Below are 23597 nucleotides of genomic sequence, written 5' to 3' on the forward strand. Positions count from 1 at the left end.
ATATTATATTTATATCTTATTAGTATGTATTTATAGCTGCAGTCAAATATGTTTTGTTCTTTTACAGTGAATCTGAATTATATGACTTCTTTTTAGGCTAAAAAAATTTATGTTTTTCCATTAAGTCGACCATATCTAATTTTACCCACCACCCCCTACTACTTTTTTGGCCAAATCAGATTTTAAACTGTACCATGTGTACCACTGGCAGATTTAGAGGGGGGGGGGCCCAGCCCCCCCCCCCCCCCCCCTTTGTGTTCAAAATATACATCAGATTTAATAAATTAATTTTTTCTGGTGTGGTCTTGAGCCCCTACCCTGACACCAAACTGGTCCCCCCCCCCCTTCAAGATTCCTAGATCCGCCACTGTGTACAACATTACCATATATATATATATATATTTTATATTGCCTGGTGTATATTTTTCATTACATACAAACTTACATCTTCTATAACATTCTCCTCCTTTTGGTAAACTTTGTAGTTATGATTTGCCAAAGTAAGTTGCTTTCTGAAGCAAGCAAAAATTCCTATAATGCAAATATATTATTAAGGTATATATCTGGAATGTCCTGCTAACATGGTGATCTTTGAATATAGACCAATTAAGTCTATTATATAAAAAAAGAATATTTAATTTAAACATTATGTCAATTTATTTGAAAAAGCTTCTTACATGTAGTTTTTATACAAAATGAATATTTGAAAACCTGTGCCTAGGGTTGTCTTACCATTCCCACTGACTGCTGCATCTTCTGCTTGTTTCCTCCAATTGCATCTTGCATTTTTCTCATGGGTTTTAGAGTACATGGAATCCCACACGATGGGAATGCAAGTCGGACTTCATAAATTTTGTTTCAATATTTTGCAAAGTGAATTAGACTTTAAAAATCTATTATGAATTAAGATCTACATCATTATCAAGTTGAATGCTGAGAAAGCAGTGCCTCCTTCATTTGATGATTTACTTTGTCATTCACACCTGAATTTCATTTTAAAAAGTTGAAAAACACATCGTTTTTCTGTTATTGTTTCATGTTTTTTTCCTGGCGTCTGTTTTTGCCACATGTTGTTATATTTACATTCAACGTGTATTTTGCTTATAAAGTGTGAGGAAAACTACGGCATTCAAAACACCAAAGCACGGACAGGGGGTCAAAAGGTTAAAGTATGCGTTTTATTTTGATGTCACAAACATTGAACACCGTGGAAGTGCAGCGTCATAAGCGAAAATAAAAAATCACGCTCACAATGAACAGAAGCTGTTGCAACGACTCTTTCATTAATTATAATTTACCCGAAGGATAATACAGGGATTTTGAAATGTAAATCACACTTGCATTCAAGTCAAGGAGTGAAAAAATGTAAATATAAGCATTGAATCATTATTTTTTGAAAGATATAGTCTCATAACTGCAATGGTGTGTGCAAACAAATTGCGCGTTACTCAATTTGTTTGCACACACCGTTGCAGTTATGAGACTATATCTTTCAAAAAATAACGATTCAATGCTTAAATAAACTTCTTTAGACTTCAATACAGGAGAGTCAACAAAGGGAAATAACACCAGTTTAATTTTTGTCTTCAGTGCAAAAGAGTCAGCAAAGGGAAATAACTCTAGGTTAATTTTTAGGAAAAGTTATGATTTGAGGGGATTGGAATATGACTTTTAACTGATTTCCCCACCTCAGATCTTTTTGCATCTTTAGATCTAAGCTCGATCTTACTAAAAAGATCCTTTTTCTAAGTTTCAATTGCCTGCAAAAATTAATATGCATATCAAGAAATAGGCACCTTTGTATTCATTTTTATGACAAATTCATGTAAATTGATCTGTATCATATGAAAAACCTTGGGTTAAATTGAATAAAATTTAGATGCACAGAACTTTGATTACTTAGCTATAAAATGAAACCCATGTTATGTTCATAACTTTTTACATTAAGGAAGCACGGAATTATTTTACATGGTGACGACAATCAGGGCAGTTTTGCCATAACAAAATATATATAACAAATAAATGTTTTTATATAACAAAAACAAAACCAAGGAGGTACTGTCCAAAATTTACCCACCAATAGTCTTTTTATAGGGCACTCTCTAATATTATAGTGATAAAATAAAATTCCATGATGGTGCGTGGCCAAGCATTTTTGGTCCTTACAGAGAATTGATGTTAAGGCCTATGATCATCAAACTTTGTCAGTTGATGTATCTTGGGTCCTCAAAGTACGTCAACTAAAAAGTAGGTCACCTTGACCTCATTTTTGAACTTTATGGCTAATCTTTTTCAAAACAATTAAGGTCATTAATTCGAATACCGAGAGGTTTAGAATCATTAAATCTAAGATGATGCATCTTGGGGTCATAAAACATATTTATTAAAAAGTAGGTCAACAGTGACCTACTTTTTGAACTTTGCAGGCATTCAATTTCAAAGCGTTTTAGAGGTATAATTTGGACATTTTAAAGCCTATGATCAAAAAACTTTGTAAGTTGATGCATCTTGGGTCCACAAAAAAGGTCAGATGAAAAGTAGGTCACTGTGACCTACTTTTGAAATTATATGACTATAATTAAATATTACAGGTACTAAGTGGCTTAGAATCATCAAACTTTGTCATTTTATGCATCTTGGGTCTTCGGAGTATTCAACTAAAAAGTAGGTCACTGTGACCTACTTTTGAAAATTCATGGCTTTAATGAAATATTTCAAGTACTACTTGGTTTAGAATCATCAAACTTTGTCAGTTGATGCATCTTGGGTCCTCGGAGTACAACAACTGAAGAGTAGGTCACTGACCTACTTTTGAAAATTTATGGCTTAAATTAAATATTTTGGGTACTTATTGGCTTAGAATCATCAAACTTTGTCAGTTGATGCATCTTGGGTCCTTGGAGTACGACAACTGAAAAGTAGGTCACCGTGACCTATTTTTGAAATTTTATGGCTGTATTTAATATTTTCGGGTACTATTTGGCCTAGAATCGTCAAATATTTTCAGTTGATGCATCTTGTGTCCTTGGAGTAGGTTGACTGAAAAGTAGGTCACCATGACTTACTTTTGAAATCTTATGGCTTTAATTAAATATTTAGGGTACTAATTGGCTTAAAATCATCAAACTTTGTCAGTCATTGTATCTTGGTCCTCGGAGTACAACAACTGAAAAGTAGGTCACTGTGACCTACTTTTGAAAATTTCTGGCTTTAATTAAATATTTCAGGTACTAATTGGCTTAGAATCATCAAACTTTGTCAGTTGATGCATCTTGGGTCCTTGAAGTACAACAACTGAAAAGTAGGTCACTTTGATCTTATTATAAAATTTTATGGTTATCATTTTAAAAATTTTTTTAGGTATTAATTGGCTTAGAATCATCAAACTTAGTTGATGGGTCCTCAGAGAATGACAAGTGCTAAGTAGGTCACCATGACCAACTCTCAGGTACTAATTGGCTTAGAATCATCTTGGGTTTTCAGAGTGTGAATTGGAATTTCAAGGGTTTATCTAAATATACAGGATACTTAGAGGCTTCAAATAGAAGTGATAGGTTGTACAGTTTATCAGAAGAGTGATTCAAGGCCCTTGGGCCTCTTGTTTCACTTCTCCTTGAATTACTGCTTCTGTCAATGCAGCAATATCGATTCGAAGTCTCTTATCCTCCACAAGTTATGTTGAATGCACAGATTCAATCACACTCTTATTGTCTACAAATGCATAAATCGCGATGGATTTGCTGGGAACTCCTAAAATTTCCTCCAACATGTGTCGATAATAAAAACTTGCCTCCAGTCCTTCCTGTAGACTAATTTTAGTGCTTCTGCTGCTAGGGTGGAGCGGACAACTCTTCTGATCTTTTTAGCCTGCCAGAAAAGGGGGCAGCATTTGTCATGTTTGTCCATAATCCAGATAATAACTCCTTGGGTACTTCATTCCATCATAAAGGTTTCCTTAAGATGCATCAGTAAATGTTATTATTTTTAGTGAGCTAAGATCTAAAACTGGAAATCTTAGGATACTTTTGAAGTCCTTAAGCCTGTTAATGGTTTTTGTTGCTCTGATTAAACACCCAATTTTACGTTAACACCCCCAAAATTTACCTAATTCGAGATCAATAATATACCGCCTGTCAATCATTAAAAAAAACAATAGCTACTAATTTGATTGACAGGCCAGCTACCTGTGCTACCTGCTATTCTGAGTTTGCATGTTTCGGAAACAATAACCTGGTCACGCGTAAAACTCTTTCATGTACCGCATGAATAGTTGCTTTGTATGTATAGGCCTACACTCTGGTAAAAAAAAAATTCAAATCTCTTTAATATTGTTTGGTAATTATATTTTAAAAAATAATTGAGAGTAGATAATTAAATTTTGACTTTATGATTTATTTTTTTTCAATCTCCATTGATGTTTGGTACTGCGCTGATGTCCAAGATAACCCAACTTTAGAACTTTCCGAAGAAAAACTATAGTGGATATTCGAGATTTTGTTTTAAATTGCAATTTGGAAGTGTTCTATTTTTAGCAAAAATTGTTATTACATACCATATTTGGCCAAATATAATACGCAGTAGTGTAAAATACGCACCCCCCTTTTTGAGCCTGAAACTGGGGGAAAAAACGCAGTTCGGCTGTATTGTACGCAGCAGAAAATTTAACCAAGCGGTGTTCTGAACTTTTGAAAATTGTGGTAATTTGCTATGAAAATCAGCGCGGAGATAAAGTGCCGAAAATTTACAGAACACGATATTTTATTCAAATGCGTTTTTATTTCTTAATTTTGACTTTCCATATCGCGGCAATCTGGAGGAAATTATTTATTTTAACAAAGCACGAGACAATGTTGCATTAAAGTATTAACAGAGTTTATTATTAATTTTTGAGGCGCATCACTATCAGCGATGTAGCCTCATTGCTGAAGACCCCCAATTCTTTCTATCAATTACTGCGGCGACAAAGGACTCCACAATATTGATTCTAAATACGCTATTGAAAATAGTGCAAATGTATATTGAGAATTTGGTGAGATTCATTGTCTTCTTTAAATATCAAATAACATAAACTCTCACATATACTGAGGTATATGTTGTTTATACGTTGAAAGCAAGAAAGAAAACTAAAAAAAAACACAAACAAAAAGAGAGACAGAAAGGGAAAACAGCAACAAACAAACGTGTGCTACGTGGAGTAAGATCTATTTGCATCACAACAGCTCGTACTGTAAATTATTAGGCCTTGTAAGGCGACATTGCTTGTACGAATATCTGAGAAAAAATATACAATAATTTTATTTATAAAACATCGCTAACAATAGGAGCAAGATGGTTGTTTTTTTTTTTATATAGAAATAGAAGGGATATTGTTATTTTTTCACTCGATGAAACGAATAGTAAGATGTCCAACTGAATAAATGTTTGCAACAAGCGCCACCTTTCGGGAAAAAAAAAATTTCACGAGGGTGACACGAAATGGTGAAATGATCGGGTTTTGGTAAAATGTCAGTTGAATATGATTAAATGATTGATAAAAACTGCAATGACTGTGGATTTCAATTTATAGGATTACTAATACTTTATAAACATAGACATTTGGAGTTCAATCCTTACCGCCAAGGTTTTATAGAGCCAATTTTATCGAAAATATCGGAGGAAATCGGCCACCATTGACGGGTTTTATAGTATACGGTATACCACGCCCAATTTTTTTTCTAGTCCTGTATTATATGAACATTTTATGTATCCCACTATGGTTTACGTATTATTCCATATTGATTGAGAAAACTAGTCTAAGACAAAGTATTGGTATTAAAAAAAGTGCAAATAATGAAAGAAACTAAAAAAAAAAATCAGATTTGATATTATATAGAATTATTCAATAATCATTCCATTCTAAATTCTCATTCATTATTTCATCTCCCTACTATAATAATAATGAAAGAATAAAAATGAAAAAAATATAAATATAATTAAAATCATGCATGCAATTATAAATTAATTTAAATATCAATGAATTATAATTTATATATCAGACTATCTTTAAAAAATGTTTGTTTGACCTCTCACGACTGGCTCAAAATGCCAAGACTTAAAACATTTTTAACAAAAAAAAACCAAACAAACAAACCAAAAAAAAAAAAACAATGATATTTTAATTTTATTTCTATTCCTGATTTTCGTTCAACATCGGTCGAAAGGCTCATTTTCAGCCGTAATTTTAAAAAAATCCTTAGATAGGAGGAATCCGGAAGATAGGACGAGGCTTTGTTTATCGATTTCTAGAGATTCTTACTACGTATCAGAACATGTAAACCTCTTTTAACTTAACCCGTGATATTAACGTATTGAGAAAAGAAACTAGTATTTTTATGAGTACAGTATTTTAATAGTGTTTCAAACAAACGTAGTTAAAACTTCCTTGAATTGTGATATAATGTATTTTCTCCAACTTGCCCGTTCAATGCCGTCGTAGTTTGACTCTCTCGTTAAACACATAAATACGGTAGTATAAAACAGCTATAATTCGGGAAATAATCGAAATCAAACAATAATCATTTCCATTTTAGAACATCGTGGACACATTCTTTTATTCCGACATTATTTACTGGGGTAAAAAATTAACTGCGATGACCACCATTTTTATATTTTCTTGTCCAGGGATTTGCTAAAACACGCAAATGACTATTACATGTAACAGTGCGCAAATGAAATTAATCATATTAACATGCTATAATTTTGCATGAGATTTTGTTGTAAAAAATAATTTTAATTGAGAGTACATTCGCAATTTAACAGTCATCAAGAAATTCACAGTTTTGTTTGTTCAATGATGTATAAAAGCACTAATACCCCTGTAACGGCACGTGGATCTGTTAATCATGCCCCGCAGGTGTTTTAACCAACACAGGTGTTAACACCTTTGTGTACACAGTGTATATCCCTTTCTCTGTCAGACAATTAAAATTCTATTAGAAGCCAGTCTTTGTATAATTCAGTGTACCCCTTGGGAACGAAGAAGCTTTCAATTCTATGATTTAAAAAAAAATTATTTTGTAAAACAAAAACAAAAAAAACTGTGAATAAAAAATAACGTATCGTGAATAAATGAATTTATAACTTCCTAAAACGTATAATAGTATATTCAAGATAAGTTCGTTTTATTATAACTAATTAAGATATAAAACAAAATAGTTATTACTAGCGGTATATTTGGTAAATAAATTTAGGAATTTACTGGCAACAATTTACTTCACGCATTTTACATTAAAATAAATATCAAAAGACAATGAACAAATATTTAGGCATACTATTTTAATTAATCGTTACAAATAAATGGTAAAAAAAAGATTACAACTGAGATTGTGAAAACTCTTCCGTATTTTAAATTTTGATACAGTTGCGGTTTTCTTTTTAGTAAATTATTGCGACATCCAACTTCACAAGATGGACACAGCATGTTGTAAATATACTTTGAGACATCATTTACTAGATGATATACCGGTAATAATTTTTTTTGTACATCGACGGATATTTAATGGAACTTATTTTGTAAGAAATCAATGGAATAAATATCTAATTCTTTATTGTTTATTATTTTTTTCTCGGTAAAATAATTTTAAAAAATATGAAAATGGCACAGATTTGCTTTAAAATTGACGTAAATTTTACTGATCTGGAGGCATTTTTCGTAAACTTGAGCCTTAGATAGGTCGATTTGTTAAATAGGACGACCCAAGCGGTTCTGAGAAAAAAGTATCGTCTAATCTTCCAAAACTTACGGTAAGTAAAATTACATTTAACAAGCGTTTAACTGTTTAATGTGTCGTAATCAACACAGGCTAATACATACGAAAGATCATAAACTGACCCCCGATTTTTAACAAAGAAAATAATCAAAGCCATAAATAAGGGCAGTAAATAATCGGTGCTCTAACTGTAAAAACAATGCTTTGGAGTCGGTAAACAATTTAATTGCCTGGAGGGGTGTTGAGGGATAATTATCAAGTGACAAGCGCACGTGTTTACAACATTGGCTTCCATTCATTGGGACGTATAGAGGGGTGTTTATGTTGAAATGAATTTTCACTGAGTTATTTAAAACCTAAAATAAATTTAATTTTATTGTATTTCATTAAAAAATGACCTATTACTTTTTTGACTGAGTGTCTGACTGATTAGGCATTCGGCAACTTTTCCTGCTGAAAATCTCTCTCTAAACTTGAAAATCTGTCTCTCAAAAATCTAATCCCCAGCATGGAGAAAATCATAAACATGAGAACAAATTATTCCATGTAGCTTTCCATCCTTTCTATAGCAGAAGAGAGCTGGGTCTACACTACACTGTGACTGCTCAAAGCCAAGTTTATTAAGTTCTTCTTTACACTTAAGTAAAACTGTCTCACACCATCTTTCAGTCCATAAAGACAGTGTTTCAACTTCCATATCATTCCAGCAGGTGTGATACTTTCCTTTGGTGGTTGAAGATAAACATCTCTGTCAAGTGTTTTTCCTTGCAAAAAGGCTGACTTTATGTTGGTGGTTTTGACATCCCATAATTTACTTGCTGTTATAGTCAAAAATATCTTAAGGCCACCCTTTCCAACTGTCGGACTGTCTCTAGGGATACAAAATTCCTCTTCGAACCCACGTGCTACAAGTCTAGCTCTTACTTGTCCTTCTTTTGATTTCACAACCCATCTTGTAGAAAGTCTTGTTGTCCTTCATCCAGAACTTCAGAGTACAGTCCCTGAAACGTTCTACTTTCCCATTTTTCCGTTCGCTCACCGTTCGTCCACCGTTCTTTCAGCCTGCATTCACCGTTCGTTCACCGTGCGTTCACCATTCGCTCTCCGTTCACAGTTTTGCGTTCAGCGTTCACCGTGCGCTCGCGTTCACCGTTCACAAAGCATTCAGCGTTCGCTCTTCATTCATTCACTTTGCGTTCACCTTGCGTTCATCGTTCACTTATCGTTCAGTCTTTATTTTCATTCGGAACTCCGAAGTGAATGGACTTATCTTTTTTAAGTAAGGATTTACAAATTTAATAATTAACATATCGTGTTTAAAGAAAAAAAATTATCTACAATATTTATTTTTATTATTCTAACTTAGCTGTTAGGTTATTTATTAAATTTATCTGGAAAATAAATGTAATTATAAGTACATGTATGTACCTATGTAGAACGATGCTGAAAAATTAAATTTAAATACGGGCAATATACACATGCTTAAAACACTGCAACATTTTGTTGTTATGTTAAAGACGACAAATTGTTATTGGATAAATAATAACCGAAGTCAATTATTTTACCAACTTCAGCAGAAATACGAAAATATTTATTTCTAACACATTTTTTTTTTTCAAATAATACAGAAATACATGTTAGAACTAATTCTGAGGATTATAAACAGTACTGCAGCTATCCAGTTAATTAAATATCTTTAGAGGGAATTAAATTGATAGTGTGGTTTGGAAAAAAAAAATTTGTTTAAAATGTAATACATTATAGAATTTTTTTCTACTTAACAAATATAAAGTCTTTAATTAGAGAGAGAGAGAAATGCCTTTATAACATGATTATAATTAATATAACCAAATTGATTCTCCAGTAATGATATTTTTCACCGTAACTTTATATGTTTGCCATTAGATATAATTAAGAGCCCCCCCCCCCCCTCCTCTGTTACTTAGCTAGTATTTCCAGTATATTTTAATTAACATTTAAAGAGGAGTTAATGTGTTTTATAGCACAAAAAATTCAGTCTCAAAACAAACATGCATCTAAACAAAGTCATTAAACAAATAATAATAATAAATAGTAGTTCAAAATATACATTTGCCGGCGGTGATATTTTAAATTGCAGGGAGTAGGTTTCAAATTCAAGCGGCTTAATCATTCCAAGTGTTTATTTCTAGTGTATTTTATTCATTTATTATTATTTTTTCTAGAAATGTTGGAATCAGATCTAGAAATGATAAGAAAAAATATTAAAACTTCTTGGAGATACTTAACACTTTGCCTTCGGTGTGACGAGACTTTCACACCTGCACAGTGTCGAATGATTTTGATTGATAGGTCAAGCACGTGGACTTCGTGTGAAAACTTGAAGCAGGAAAATAAAAACCGATTATGACTGTAACACAAATAGGTTTGGTGATAAAAATGGTTTTTTCATTGCCTGGTATATTTAGAAAATTTTAGAAATTTTATTTGATATAAGTATAAACATTTGAGAAGGGAGGGGGGTAAAGCCAAATCTCTCTCTCTCTCTCTCTCATATGTCTGTTTAATAAAAACTATGACAGCATATATTACTTAAATATGAAGTTGTGAAAATTTAGTATATAATAAATAATATGAATGCCTTTTGTATCATCTTGTCCGAGTATAATCACGGCCAGGAAACATGTTTGCTCAATAAATCATCATAAAAAATAAAACTGACTGATAAATATATTATTGCATTAAAATTTTAAAATACGGGTGTATTTATGCAATACGTCCACATACCTTTGTAAAGTATTTTATTTTTTTTTTCTCATTATTTTACACGGAATCGTCTTGGCACGGAAATACATGTATGGTTGTTACAACCGTTGTAATTCATTCTATAAGTCCGTAGTTTGCTCTTCTGAAATCCACATTATTTGTAATGAATTTATATATCAAATAAGAATAAACATATTTATTTTAACACTAGATTAATTTTATCTTTTATACTACAGCATTCGGTAACAATTACAATGTTTTACAGATATAAAAATCGTGTTATTAAAAAGTTGAATTTAAACATCGTACATATGCGCAGAAAATATCTGTTCCCAGAGACTATTGCATAGATTTGTATGAAAATTTGTACACTTATTATTTACCATATGAAGATGTGCATCTGGTATTTTCAACATTATTTGATAATTTTTCTGCATTTTACAGGTGTTTTTTTTTAATTCATTTTTATTGACTTAGTCATTTCGGGTTCATGTCTAAGGTTTGAGACATAGAATCTAGATAATCTGTACAAAAATGTGAACTACAGCTTAAAACTACTCATTAGACCTAAAATTAAAATCACAAAGTATTAAAAACAGTTTTTACATTACACAGCAGATAGTGTAAATCCATTTGTCCCTTGGGAGTAATGAGTGGACATGCATCCAGTTAAAGATTAATTAATGAGTTCAGTGTGGGAAGCTGTTAGGGCATCTCTGATCAAGCAGGTCTCATCTATATCTCCAGGGAATTGGGCAGAAAGGAATAAAGATCTCTGTTGTCTAAGTCTCTTGATTGTAATTTATGTCTGTCAAAATACATAGTTACTGGAACCAGCCTTTTATTTTTAAAATGAGTTGGATATAAAGGTATTAAGATCAATTTGATTTTGTATAATTAATTATGATATTTTTTTTTCAACAATCAATTTGCAGAGTGTCATGTCTCACAAAGATGACAGATAGTTGCAAACTATTTTTTCAATGTAATAAAAAACACTGTAATTACTAGTATTGATGTTTTATTAGACTGCACCTTAGTTTTGTGACCGTGTAGATTTGGACGGTACTTAGGAATTCGTCTGGAACAGCATCCGTTGTATGCAGAACGAACGGGGTGAGGGAACGTTGACGTAAGGGGGTATAGGTAGAGGCGCTGTGTGGCCGTGAGGTAAGAACAAAGTATAGGTGTGCCGTATTCCCGAAGGTCCACCAATATGCAATTCCAGAGTTAAAACAAATGATGAAGGATTCCGTATTTATTAGATGAGTCTCAACGATGGCAACAATTTACATGAATCAAAGACATATTAAAAATGATCGAGTCGGATCTGGCCGAAGTGGCCCCGGACTCAGAGTCCTCACGAGTCGGACGTGGCCGAGACTGGCCTTCGTATATTCCAGACTAATGATTGAAATTATACATGACTATTTATAAGAATGTACATAATGAATAAATAAATGACAGGTGTTGACATTTAGTAAAATGAGTGAAAGATTCACAGGTATGGATTAATTAAATAAACTCAATGACGCTTTGATGTTTGGACATAAAAAAAATAGATAATTACACAGTGTTGTTTTTTAGAGATTATTAGTTCTTGAGACATAGTACTCTGTCTCTTTGTAACAACAGATCAAGAGTCCGAAAAGTGTCACTGGTCAATTAAACAATTAGATTCGCAAAACATATCGTGAGAAATAAAATATGACACAACTTAAAAATTGAAAAGTAAAGTCCAAAATAAAGTTCTTTCTTGAACAGTGAATTTTTCACTGTGATAGTTTCATTCATTAAAAAAATATAATGAGTAATTAAATTTTCACTCTAAATGTTTAAGCAAAATGTGAACACCTCTCACATGTAGAAAACATTAGTGATTTGGTACCTTCTCTGAAAAACCCAGCGGGGGGTATTTGTCCCTTTTGGACAGTTCTAGTTTCAATTTGTGTTCAACTCGGTTTTAAAGAAAACATTCATAATATTTTTATCAAACTTCATATGCTAATACATACTGATGAGAGCTATTCAACTACATCAACATTTTTGACCTTGACCATTCCTTTGACCTTGACCTCACTTTTCTTAAATAAGTGTCAAACTTTATATGCTGATACAAACTTACGTAAGCTATTCAACTGCATCAATTTTTTTTTGGATCTTGACCTTTCCTTTGACCTCACTTTTCTCAATTTGTGTTCAACTCGGTTTTAAAGAAAACATTCATAAAATTTTTATCAAACTTCATATGCTAATACATACTGATGTAACCTTTTCAAGTGCATCAACATTTTTTAACCTTGACCTTTCCTTTGACCTTAACTTAATTTATTTTAAATTAGTGTTTAGCTCGGTTTTAAATAAACCATTCAAAATATTTTTATCAAACTTAAATATGCTGATACGTATTTGTGGGAAGTATTCAAATGCATCAAAAACATTTGACCTTGAACTTTCCTGTGACCTTGAGCTCACTTTTCTAAGATTTGCATTTTGCTTAACATTTAAGATATATTTATGTAAGTTCATGCACTTATGCATAATTTGGTGAGAATTTACCATCTATATCCAACTTTTTAGATTTCAGTTTCAATTTTAAAGAAACTATTCAAGATATTCTCATCAAATTTCATACACTTATACAAATTTTCATGTTGCATTACTAATATACCCTCGGCAGGGCATTCATGTCCTATGGACATAGTCCTAGTTTTTAATATAAATTGTCGTATTCATGCCTCCGTCCTTCAGTACTTTGATTAGATGACGAACCAACAAAATTTTATCCCCATGAAAATTTGTGCTTCTACAGTTATTATTTTATTCTTTATACTAAGCATGAAGAAGAAAGACAAAGAATAAAAAAATTAATCAGGTTAAAATTAAGAAAAGGTGAAGATTTCACTTGATATTTTTATCAAAAATTTCGCTTATAAGGTATTGTATAGTGTTGGTAACTATTTGAAAAATAAGTTAACCATTTGTTCTGAATTTTAAAGCCACAAGTTACCGCTGACAGTGAAGGAGTACTCCAGAAACACTAGAATTTGACATAATTTTAAAATAGTTGTCTCGCACTTGCTTTAACAACTTCTCTAATGAATGAACATTCTTTACATTGAACCATAGCAGCAGTTGAAAGGCCTAAAGAATGGGAAACCACCATACATTAGTAAATGAGTTATAAGTAGTAACATATCAATAGAACTCACCCATCACAGCAAAAATAACCTTGCTGTCTGTTGGCCCATTTATGGCAGCAGTCCCAGCTTCTGGTAATAGAGTGTGCAGGATATTATATCCCAAATAGTCCATTATACTCCATTAGGACAACTGGTCTCAACTTGTGTAAAGATTGGTTTTATTATTAAAATTTTTGTAGATATAAAGTGTAAGTTTAGACGATACATTAATTTGGCATTCTGTATAGACAGTGATATGTTTCTAAATATTTTGCCAGATTAAATTGCACCTTGATGCTCAAGAGAGTCCTGGTAATGATGACACCAATGTTCTTGTGTTGCCATCAAAGAAAAGAAATGTAAAGACTAAACAGGAAACTACTGCACATCCTGTCAAACAACTCAGCAAAAAAGAAAGGAAGGAATTGGAGAAAGTTATTGAACAGAAAGAAAAGAAATCCAAGGTAAATTTAAACATTAATTATACCCACTGCAAACAAAGTTTGGGGGGGTATATTGGAATCATCATGTCCGTCTGTGACTGTCCGTCTGTCTGTAGACGGGACTTTGTCTGAACCTGTTCTTGGAGACTATTGCATGGATTTGTCTGAAAATTTGTACACTCATTATTCACCATATGAAGGTGTGCACCCGCTTTTTTCATCATTATTGGGTAATTTTTATACGCCCGTCTTAAGACGGGACGTATTATGTTATACATGTATGTATTTTATTGATGAAAATAATGAAATAGATAATCAAAGTCCAAAATACACTTGCGATGGCCATATTCAAAATTGATAGGAAGTTGTTGACTTTTTAATACACTTATAGATGTGGTCAAGAGGAAAGATTTTGAAAGGTTTGATAAATACACAACGTGGATCACAGAGTTGACCAATATGAATGTATTATGATCAGGTCACGTGGTTAGTACTTCTATCACAATAATTGACACGTGGGGCACCTGCATGGATTTCTTATAATAAAGTTTAAATTTTATTTAAAAAAAAAAAAAAAAAAAGATTTAAAGAAAAGAAAGTGAAGATGTTAGTTAATAAAACAAAGAAAATTAAAGAATATTTGGTATAGGTATAGTCAATCAGATTAGAAATACAGCGACTATCGGAATTTCCAGCCGTAACAAAGATCTGATTTCAGGTATAGGCCAATGTGTGTGTACTGAAGGGGTTAGTTAATTCATTCAAGATTTATTATATTGTTCGTTTGGACCAAGGCTTCAAAAAAAGTGACACACTGCGTGTACAGGTACACATCAATGAATATTTGGATTAAGTCAAAAATCGGTGGACATTAATTTATTTTAGTTATCTAAAGAGAATGTTTTTTCAGAGATGTGTATATTTTCTTTGTTTTTTATGTCTCGGATTTTTCTTTCCTGTGATTTACCAGTTTACACAGGCCTGTGTTGTAACAGCTGTTCATAAATGCTGTCAAATAATATATGATCAGAGAAAACGAGACATCTCCCGGTAATTCATTTCTTATGGAAAAAAAATTAGGTGATAATATATAGATTGACACCTTTAAGTTAGTATTTACCTGTGTAATTACAATGTTACAGACCCTAAAACGTGCTACTACACCTCAGAAACGAACCGTACCGTTCCGTGCAAGAAGCGTACCGTACCGTGCAAGAAGCGTACCGTACCGTGCACAAAGCGAACCGTACCGTACACAAAACGAACCGTACCGTGCAAGAAGCGTACCGTACCGTGCACAAAGCGAACCGTACCGTACACAAAACGAACCGTACCGTGCAAGAAGCGTACCATACCGTACACAAAGCGAACCGTACCGTTCATGAATAATTTTTGAAATAATTATGCAAGCCACGCCCCGAAAGCATTCCGAATCTTGCAATGACCGAATACAGTAAGTAATTTTCTTTTATTTCTTTCGACGCAGCGCCAGTCCAAGAAGGACAGAAAATTACCCTAGAGATTCAAAATATTATTATTAAGTACCATGCATCTGGACTAACATCTGTTAATATAAGGAAAGTAGTTACGACTTCAAAACAACTCGACAGAGTGTGAGGCGATTCCTTATTCGCTATGCATGATCGGGATATGCTTGACTAACATTTTTTTCCGTATCAAATGCAGCATCGTAATATTTTCGTGTACAATTTATAATAAATAAAAGTGTATTAATGTCATCGCTTATTTCTATAGCTTTTATCTACCCTATTCTTGTCTCTATGAACGTTCTCGGAAACCAAGACACACCGAAAAATGTATTAGGATTCTGTGCTATTTTCCGAAACCAAGCCCTTAAAATCATTTTTTATTCATGTAAGTAATAGTTTTAGGGAGAAATGATTACAGATTTAGCAACAACAACAACAACAAAATTAAAAAAAAAATTACGAACTAAATTATCAATTTGAAAGCGAACATGTTAAAATGTAAACGCCTCTCAATCACCAGAAAAAATAAATAAAAGCGATGTATATATAAATAATATGTGTCGGTTTACACTCTTCTGACCAACTCAAGATGTTATCGCCAATATAACATACTGTCAAAAAGTTCGATCGCCACATTTTCGCATGGAATTTTCAGTTTAATACACGTAATCCAAAAAAAAAAAAAAAAAAAAAAAAAAAAAAAAGAAAAAAAAAAAAAAAATCTGGATATATGTCAGAATTAATTTTTATTTAAAGCATTTTCCCATTTCATTTGCTTTATTCACTGAAATCTGCAGGTAAAATATGTAACCTGGAATTTACACAAAAAGCCCAGTTTAATTTAAAAAAAAATACTTAGTCCGTGCATGCGTGTTCATCCAAGATTTTTTTTTAAAGAAACACTGTACATTTCTTGCCATGGTCTCGTTATCTAGACTGACGTCTTTCTATACTTTCGTTATTTACTCTAAAACATTTGAAAATTTCGATCAAGTATTGTCTTCACACGTGCACAGGTAAAAACTTGAGCTGTGTATATTGAACCGTATCTAATCCCGTTAGTCCAGATATGCTTACATCTACACGTGTATCAACAGTTTGCTGCCTTTAACAGTAAGTCTACAACAACGAATCAGTTTTAATCAGCAGATTTAAACAGAATTTCATGTGCAGTCAGCTTTTCTTCTAGATCTTCAATAAAAAAGCGAGTTTGACAAGGAAACAAAGGGGGGGGGGGGTAATTGAAAACGGACTATTTATTTCTAACATTTTGACATTAGTTATTTCGGAAATCTGTCTTGCCGTCAATATATATTATATACATTTATACATTGTAGATGGAATTGTAGCTGTCTTAACCGTTTTCTTGATTGTAACTTCCCTTCAAAAAACGTTTTTACACATTGATGGAAAATTTATGTTAAAAGGAAAACAATTACGCGCACAAAAAATAAGTAATATTTTGCACTTATTGTGTGCACTTCTACCGATTACTTTTCAATGTATTTTTCCTAGTGATCCAAACACCTAAGAAATCAATGTAAAAAAAATATAATTCCTCGCAAATAAAACTAATGACTTGTTTGATCATTCGGTCAAGAGAAATTTGTTTGTTTGTTTGTGTTTTTTTTAAGGAAGCAGCAGTGACAAGAACGTAAAAAGAATGGTAGACGAAATGAAAGCATGAGCGATTTATAAAATCAATCTCATTTACTTAAAAGTGTGATAAGTGAATATTTAATATAATAATTGTATTCAATTAGGAATACTTAAAGGAAAAAAAAACATATGTACGCTTATTCGTTAAAAAAAATACAGGAAGGCCTTTTATGGCAACGCAACCAAAATATTTTTTTCATCCTTCTTATACAGTGTTTGTTGATATGTTCGATTTCTTTCCAAGTTTAATTGAACCATAAGGCGATGTTGTACAAAATAAGATAAAAAATAGACAACTATAATTATTTATTTTAGAAATTGAAAGTAGTTCATACAGAAAGTAAATAAAAAAAAGATACAGTTATTAAGACAACTAGTTACATTTAATAACAAAAATACAGCTGTAAAAAGGAAATATTTATAAAAGTTTTAACTTAAAAACAACTTATTAAAAAATGCTTGCGACACCGTCCTTCCATTTATATAAAATAAAGAGATTATAATAAAGAAATAAACGACTTTATGAAGTAGCCAATCATAATCTAAAGCGTACAGGCTCCGCCCACTTAATTTACATACCGTTCACCAAAGCGTACCATTCACAAAACGAACCGTTCCGTGCAAGAAGCGTACCGTACCGTGCACAAAGCGAACCGTACCGTACACAAAACGAACCGTACCGTGCAAGAAGCGTACCGTACCGTGCACTAAACGAACTGTACCGTTCACAAAGCGTACCGTTCCGTGCAAGAAGCGTACCGTACCATACACAAAACGAAACGAACCGAACCGTGCAAGTGGTGTAGTAGCACGTTTTAGGGTCTGTGTATAAACCGTGATGATGACTGGCCAGGAGGACTACTTGTTATAAAAACAACTCATTATCAACTCAGGGGACCTATAATTCATTTAATATATTATACTGTAAATCAATAAAATCATTTCAGTTTAACCGATATTTTATTGCAAAGATAATGGAAAAAGTAGACTTGGGATTTTGAATTTTTCTGTATTTCAAACGTTCGATATGCATACAGTACCAACCAGACCCAACCTGGCAGATAGCAGTCCCAGTGCAGTCCCACAGCGGTCCCAGAGCAGTCCCACAGTGGTCCCAGCGGTCCCAGCAGTCCCAGCGGTCCCAATAAAGCAGTCCCAGCAGTCCCAGTAGGCGGGGTTAATAATTTAATGGGTGGAGCTTAGTCATAACTGAGATTACACAGTGTATCAACAAACAATGTCTGTAGTATAAAGGCAGTTGAAATTTAATGATGCACTTCTTTTTTTTAGGTCACCTGAGTTTACTCAGGTGACCTATTGCTATCTGTTTTTTTGTCCGTCGGCATGCGTCATCCGTCGTGCGTTAACATTTGAACATTTTCAGCTTCTTCTCTGGAACCACTGAACCAATTTCAACCAAATTTGGCACATAGCATGTATATGTGAAGGGGAGTAAAAATTGTGAAATTCATGACCCCTACCCCCCTGGGGCCTGAGGGGTGGGGCTAAAACCATCAGAATTAATGCAATCTTTAAAAATCTTCTTCTTTACTCCTGGGCATCAAGCAGGCAAACTGTTGGCATGAATGTAATAAGCATTGAGCCCTCTACCTAAATTGTGAAATTTATGGCCCCAGGGTCGGGGGTTCTGGTGCTAGGGTGGGGCTCTGTTGAATATGTAGTGAAAAGCATTATTCTTAAAAAATCTTCTCCTCTGCTCTTCGGTATTTAGGAAACAAACAATATGCATAGTTATGATGAAGAAAGGTGTCTCTTCTAAAATTGTGAATTTCATGGCCCCTGGGTCAGGGGTTCTGGTGTTAGGGCAGGTATCTAATGATTATATAGTGAAAATGCATTAATTATTCAAAAATCTTCTCCTCTGCTCCTGGGTACTAAGCCGATGAACTAAGTACATAGTTATGATGAGAAAGAGTGCCTCTTCCAAAATTGTGAATTTCGTGGCCCAAGGGTCAGGGGTTCTGGTGTTAGGGTGGGGCTCTGTTGAATATATAGTGATAATGCATTATTTCTTTAAAAAGCTTCTTCTGTGCTCTTGGATATTATGAAAACAAAATAAATACATAGTTATGATGATGAAAGGTGCCTCTTCCAAAATTGTGAATTTCATGGCCCCAGGGTCAGGGGTTCTGGTGTTAGGGCAGCGTTCTGTTGAATATACATGTATAGTGAAAATGCATTATTTCTTTTAAAAATCTTCTCTGATCCAGGGCAAACAAACTGAAGGCATAGTTATGATGAATAAGGGTGCCTATTCCTATGTTGTGAATTTCATGGCCCCCTGGTCAGGGGTTCTGGTTTAAGGGCGGGGCTCTAATGATTACATAGTAAAAATGCAATAATTCTTTGACAATCTTCTCCTTTTCTCCTGGGTAATAAGCTGATGAACTAAGAGTATAGTTATGATATGTAAGGGTGCCTGTTCCAATATTGTGAAATTCATGGCCCCTAGGTCAGGGGTTCTGGGGTTAGGGTGGGGCTCTGTTGAATATATAGTGATAATGCATTATTTCTTTAAAAATCTTTTTCTTTGATCCTGGGTATTTAACAAACAAACTGATGCATAGTTATGATGAGTAAAGGTGCCTCTTCCAAAATTATGAATTTCATGGCCCCTGGGTCAGGGGTTCTGGTGTTAGGGTGGGGCTCTAATGATTACATGGTAAAAATGCAATAATTCTTTGAAAATCTTCTTCTTTTCTCCTGGGTATTAAGCTGATGAACTAAGAGTATTGTTATGATATGTAAGGATGCCTCTTCCAAAATTGTGAATTTTATGGCCCCTGCATCATGGTTCTGGTGTTAGGGCAGGGCTCTAATGATTACATAGTGAAAATGCGTTAATTCATTGATAATCCTCTGCTCTCTTTCTGGGTATTAAGTAAGCTTACTCAATGTAAAATTATGATGAGCAAGTGTGCCTCTTTCGAAATTGTGAATTTCATGGCCTCTGGTTTAAAACATGAATCCATTGTGGCGAAGTTGTTGCATGATACTCAGGTGACCTATAAGGCCCGTGGGCCTCTTGTTAGGAGAAAAAAGTGTTAGACATGTTACATGTACAGCTTATTTAAAATTCTTATGTGACTATTATTTCTGAATAATTAAGAAAACTGCAGTATCTATAAGAAAAAAATAATCATATTAAAAAAAGAGACTTTCACACTCAAACTGTAATTATATTTATAGTATATTAATTTGAAACCAACTTAAACCATTGTTTATTAAATTTTATTTATTTACAATGGTTACTGCATATATTTTTTTTCTAGAAAATTAATCATGTGCTTAATAAAATGAATGGCTTATTTTTAGACTAGAATTCAATGAATTTGAAATACATGTAGATCCTACAATTATAGAGCAAGGCCGGTTCCCATATTACTCCTTATTATGTTTTTCGTTGACGTTATCATTTTCATTGACTTGTCGATATAATTATTGTAAGAATCTTTACACAACGTAAAACAATTTCACTAAAATACTTCCTGAGCCCGTACATCAGTGTGCATGTACATGGACTATATCTCAGATATTTAAGAAATAAAATAATCCTGAAATACATTTATACCATGTTTATTAAAACAAGAGTTTTGCAGTTTGAAGAACGAAATAAATGTCATTGTTGACAAGTATGGTCAGTGATGTGTAACACTGATACCCAAATAACATGCGTGAACTGTCTGCTATTCATGCCCAAAGGCAATTGAAAACTTAGCCAGTGTTTACACATTTTATACACCGTGTACGGCTTTTAATCGGCCAAACTATGCAGTTGTTGCGTGTATCTTGTTTTTCCTCAAATGTACACAAAAAGAAGTAAGAAATAAAACACAGATTTCGATATTTTCAACCATATTTATTTTAAAACATAATTTTATATATTTATTAAAACTTTTTTATAAGTTAAAAATAAATCCAGGATCCGGGAGAAAAATCAATGAATAATTGCTCATGTTGTTTATATGACGGGAGATTATTTATTAGAAAAAGATTGTCCTTATTTGAATTAATTATAGGTTTTACTGTATACAGGGAAATTTTTGTCCCCGTTTTATTTTCGCCCCTTTTGCCCTAGATGTCCATCGTTGATCAGCACTGAATAAACACGGAGTGAAAAATTCTTGGGACAGAATTTCTACAATTGTAATACCGAGTCCCGACATCGTAATAAATGGTTCTATTTTGTATAGATTTGTTAAGAAATGGTTTTGTGCTTTGAATTTACATAATAAGCATTCTATCTTAAAAAACTGTCATCGTAATAACGAGACTGCACTGTATCGTGAAAATACATTAATTCTTTGAAAATCATCTCTGCTCCTGTGTATTATTTAATCAAACTAAGTGAATAAGTATGGTAAGCAAGGATGCCTCTTCCAAAACTGTGAAAATCATGGTCCAACGGTCATGGGTTCTGGTGAAAGGGGAGAGGGAGCTTTTCAAAGATTTTATAGAAGGCTCAATATAGTTTATGATAATTAAGAAAACGCCTGCAAAATACCATTTTCTAGAGAGGAAGATTTTCAAAGATGTATTTATCTCAAAATTGGCAATTTACTGAAATTATTATAGCCTGGATTTTAGTACTTTGATTTTGTTCAGAAGAATTTTATTCTTACAATGTTATTGCATAATCTAATAGTCAAAATTCAATTTATTATAGCAATGATTATATTCTCATGACTATCAAATTTCTGTTGCAAAACAGAGGGCTGATCTTCTAGAATCATTATCAGCAGTCCAAGCTACTCCAGAAGAATTGAAGCAGCTGTCAAGTATAGCAGATGTCCAGACAGGAAATTTTCAAAGGTAAGAACAGGTGATTTTTGATGACTGGAACAATAAGATCTCAAAGTTCTTGATCTCTCAAAGTCAAATCCCAGTCCCATTTTGTTCCTTTATGTAACCAAGCTAATTCACTCCGGATCTTTCGAACCAAGACCTGAGTCCAGTTACACAGAATTCAGTATTTTTTACTCTTGTCTCGATGATCTCGAGAAGTGTTGATTTCGCATACATGTACGCAATCAAGTAATTAATTCAGCTATGACTTACTTAGACAATTTTGAATGACTAGGGCTAAAAATGATATGTTAACTGGGGGTTTACATAGATTTGTCATCTGATGATTGATAAGTAGATAATATTGGTTGATTGGTCAAATCAGCTGATCACATCTGAATTTGCCTTAATTTGGCAGCCAGCAAGATGTCCAGTAGATGTGCAATAAGGTTTCAGAATTTTCATTTTCACCCTGGGGGTCAAATGGTGGTCGAAAGTTATGTTTTTTTCTATGACCTGGTTCCTAGAACTCCCCTTACATTTTATGCAGTAGCCTAATTATCTTCTGGAAGATGATTGATGGTGTCCTGTAGATGTGCAATAAGGTTTCGGAATTTTCATTTTCACCTGGGGTACAAATGGGGTTGTAAATTGACACTTTTAAGGTCTTCTGAATCACTAAGATGACTTATTCTTCCTGTTTGCTTCCGTCGATGTATGTTGTCTATCTTGTGTTAGGGTGGGGCTCTATATATTATATAGTGAAAATTAATTCTTAAGAAATCTTTTCCTCTGCTCCTTGGTATTAAATAACCTAACTAAGTACATAGTTATGATGAGCAAGAGTGCCTCTTCAGATATTGTGAAATTCATGGCCCCAGGGTCAGGGGTTCTGGTGAAAAGGGGGGGTCTCTATTGATTATATAGTGAAAATGTATAACATCTTAGAAAATATTTTTTTCTACTCCTGTTATAAAGCAGAGAAACATGTGTATAGTTATGATGAGCAAGGGTGCTTTTACCAAAATTTTAGCTCTTCTGAGCCAAAGGCTCAAGAAAAGATTAAAAAGATCAAAATTTGCATGAGGAATCAGGCTGGGGCAAAGGGCATGGTCTCAAGGTCACTTCAAAGTTGACCAAAAATTATATTTTATTAAAATGTTGATGTATTGCTTACTGTAAGGACTAGGATCATCAAATCTTGTCAGCTGATGCATCTAAGGACCTCATATAATGTTGACTCAAAAGTAGGTCAGGTGAATTACTTTTTAAATTTTGCGGCCATTCTTTTTCAAAATGATTTAGAGGCATATTTTGAGCAATTTAAGGCCTATGATTTTCAAACTTTGTCAGTTGATGCATCTTGGGTCCCAGGAATATGTCAACTGAAAAGTAGGTCACCTTGACCTACGTTTTGAATTTCATGGCTAATCTTTTTCAAAACGTTTAAAGTGACAGTACGGAACATCTCATCAAAAAACAGACTTGATAAAATTTTCTGATAGGATTTGGAATTTTTTTGCT

General features: G+C 33.2%; 1 protein-coding gene across 1 annotated transcript in view; it reads left to right on the forward strand.

Annotated features, from left to right (window-relative positions):
• LOC133206146 (probable ATP-dependent RNA helicase DHX37) overlaps positions 1 to 23597 on the forward strand; it is a 725850-nt gene that overhangs the window by 19628 nt on the left and 682625 nt on the right. The window contains exons 2-3 of the mRNA XM_061342078.1: positions 13954 to 14139; positions 22000 to 22100. Coding sequence (XP_061198062.1) covers positions 13954 to 14139; positions 22000 to 22100 — 287 coding nt within the window. The remainder of the gene's footprint in view (positions 1 to 13953; positions 14140 to 21999; positions 22101 to 23597) is intronic.

The sequence above is a fragment of the Saccostrea echinata genome, unplaced genomic scaffold (assembly GCF_033153115.1).
Source record: "Saccostrea echinata isolate AGI-Se365-2 ecotype Australia unplaced genomic scaffold, CSIRO_AGI_Sech_v1 ptg000054l, whole genome shotgun sequence".
NCBI classification, from domain to species: Eukaryota; Metazoa; Mollusca; class Bivalvia; order Ostreida; family Ostreidae; genus Saccostrea; species Saccostrea echinata.